Here is a 747-nt window from a genome sequence, read left to right as displayed (position 1 = left end):
GGCTCCCCAGGGACTGCCGCCACACAAGTCCCCAGGGACTTTATTTTCACCCTGTGCTGCTTTATCTCCCAGGCATGCTGTAAATGCTCAATGCCCCCAACTTTTGGCNGTTANTGGTTTCAAAACAATTCAAAAAGACAAACTAATAGTCTTTCTCAGTCACCGTCCTTTTACAGTGTANGTCCTAGTAATCGCCAAGGGACAGTACACAACAATGTGCCTTTTTCNTGAGTCGCTACATTTTATGATAATATTGATTTTTAATGTAAGTTCATACAAATAAGCCCCACTTACATCCACTGTAGACAAGTCAATTGTGTCAACATCACAGAGCGCACAGCCATTTTCCTGTGTCCATGAGTTTGGAACATAGTTTCCAAAGTAATTCAGGAGAATCTAGTAAGTGCAAGAAAAACAGATAAGCAGAAGTCCTTACCCACAACCATGTTCTCACCCGATACCCATAGCTCCACAGCATTCTGTCTGTACCTGGAATTCTGTCTGTACCTAGTATATCCCCAGAATCACACTAACATTTATCAACAATATATACACATTAACAAAAGCTTTCTTCAGANGGCNAATCACTACCTGCTGCAAACCATGTCTAGAAATGTCTGCNTTNTCATAAAACATGGGNGTTGTACTACTTGATATAATTTGATGGAAGGAATAGCAATCAAAATGACTATTGCAAAAATATGCCGAACAGAAAAGTGTTAAAGGAGCAAAGACATTTGAGACGAA

At 40.1% G+C, this 747-nt stretch overlaps 1 protein-coding gene across 1 annotated transcript in view; it reads right to left on the bottom strand.

Moving 5' to 3' along the window:
* The window catches only part of Plod2 (procollagen-lysine,2-oxoglutarate 5-dioxygenase 2), a 67,642-nt gene that overhangs the window by 18,362 nt on the left and 48,533 nt on the right, over positions 1-747 (bottom strand). The window contains exon 6 of the mRNA XM_029481979.1: positions 295-396. Coding sequence (XP_029337839.1) covers positions 295-396 — 102 coding nt within the window. The remainder of the gene's footprint in view (positions 1-294; positions 397-747) is intronic.

The sequence above is a fragment of the Mus caroli genome, chromosome 9, assembly GCF_900094665.2.
Source record: "Mus caroli chromosome 9, CAROLI_EIJ_v1.1, whole genome shotgun sequence".
NCBI classification, from domain to species: domain Eukaryota; kingdom Metazoa; phylum Chordata; class Mammalia; order Rodentia; family Muridae; genus Mus; species Mus caroli.
This window is presented reverse-complemented; position numbering and strand designations above follow the sequence as displayed.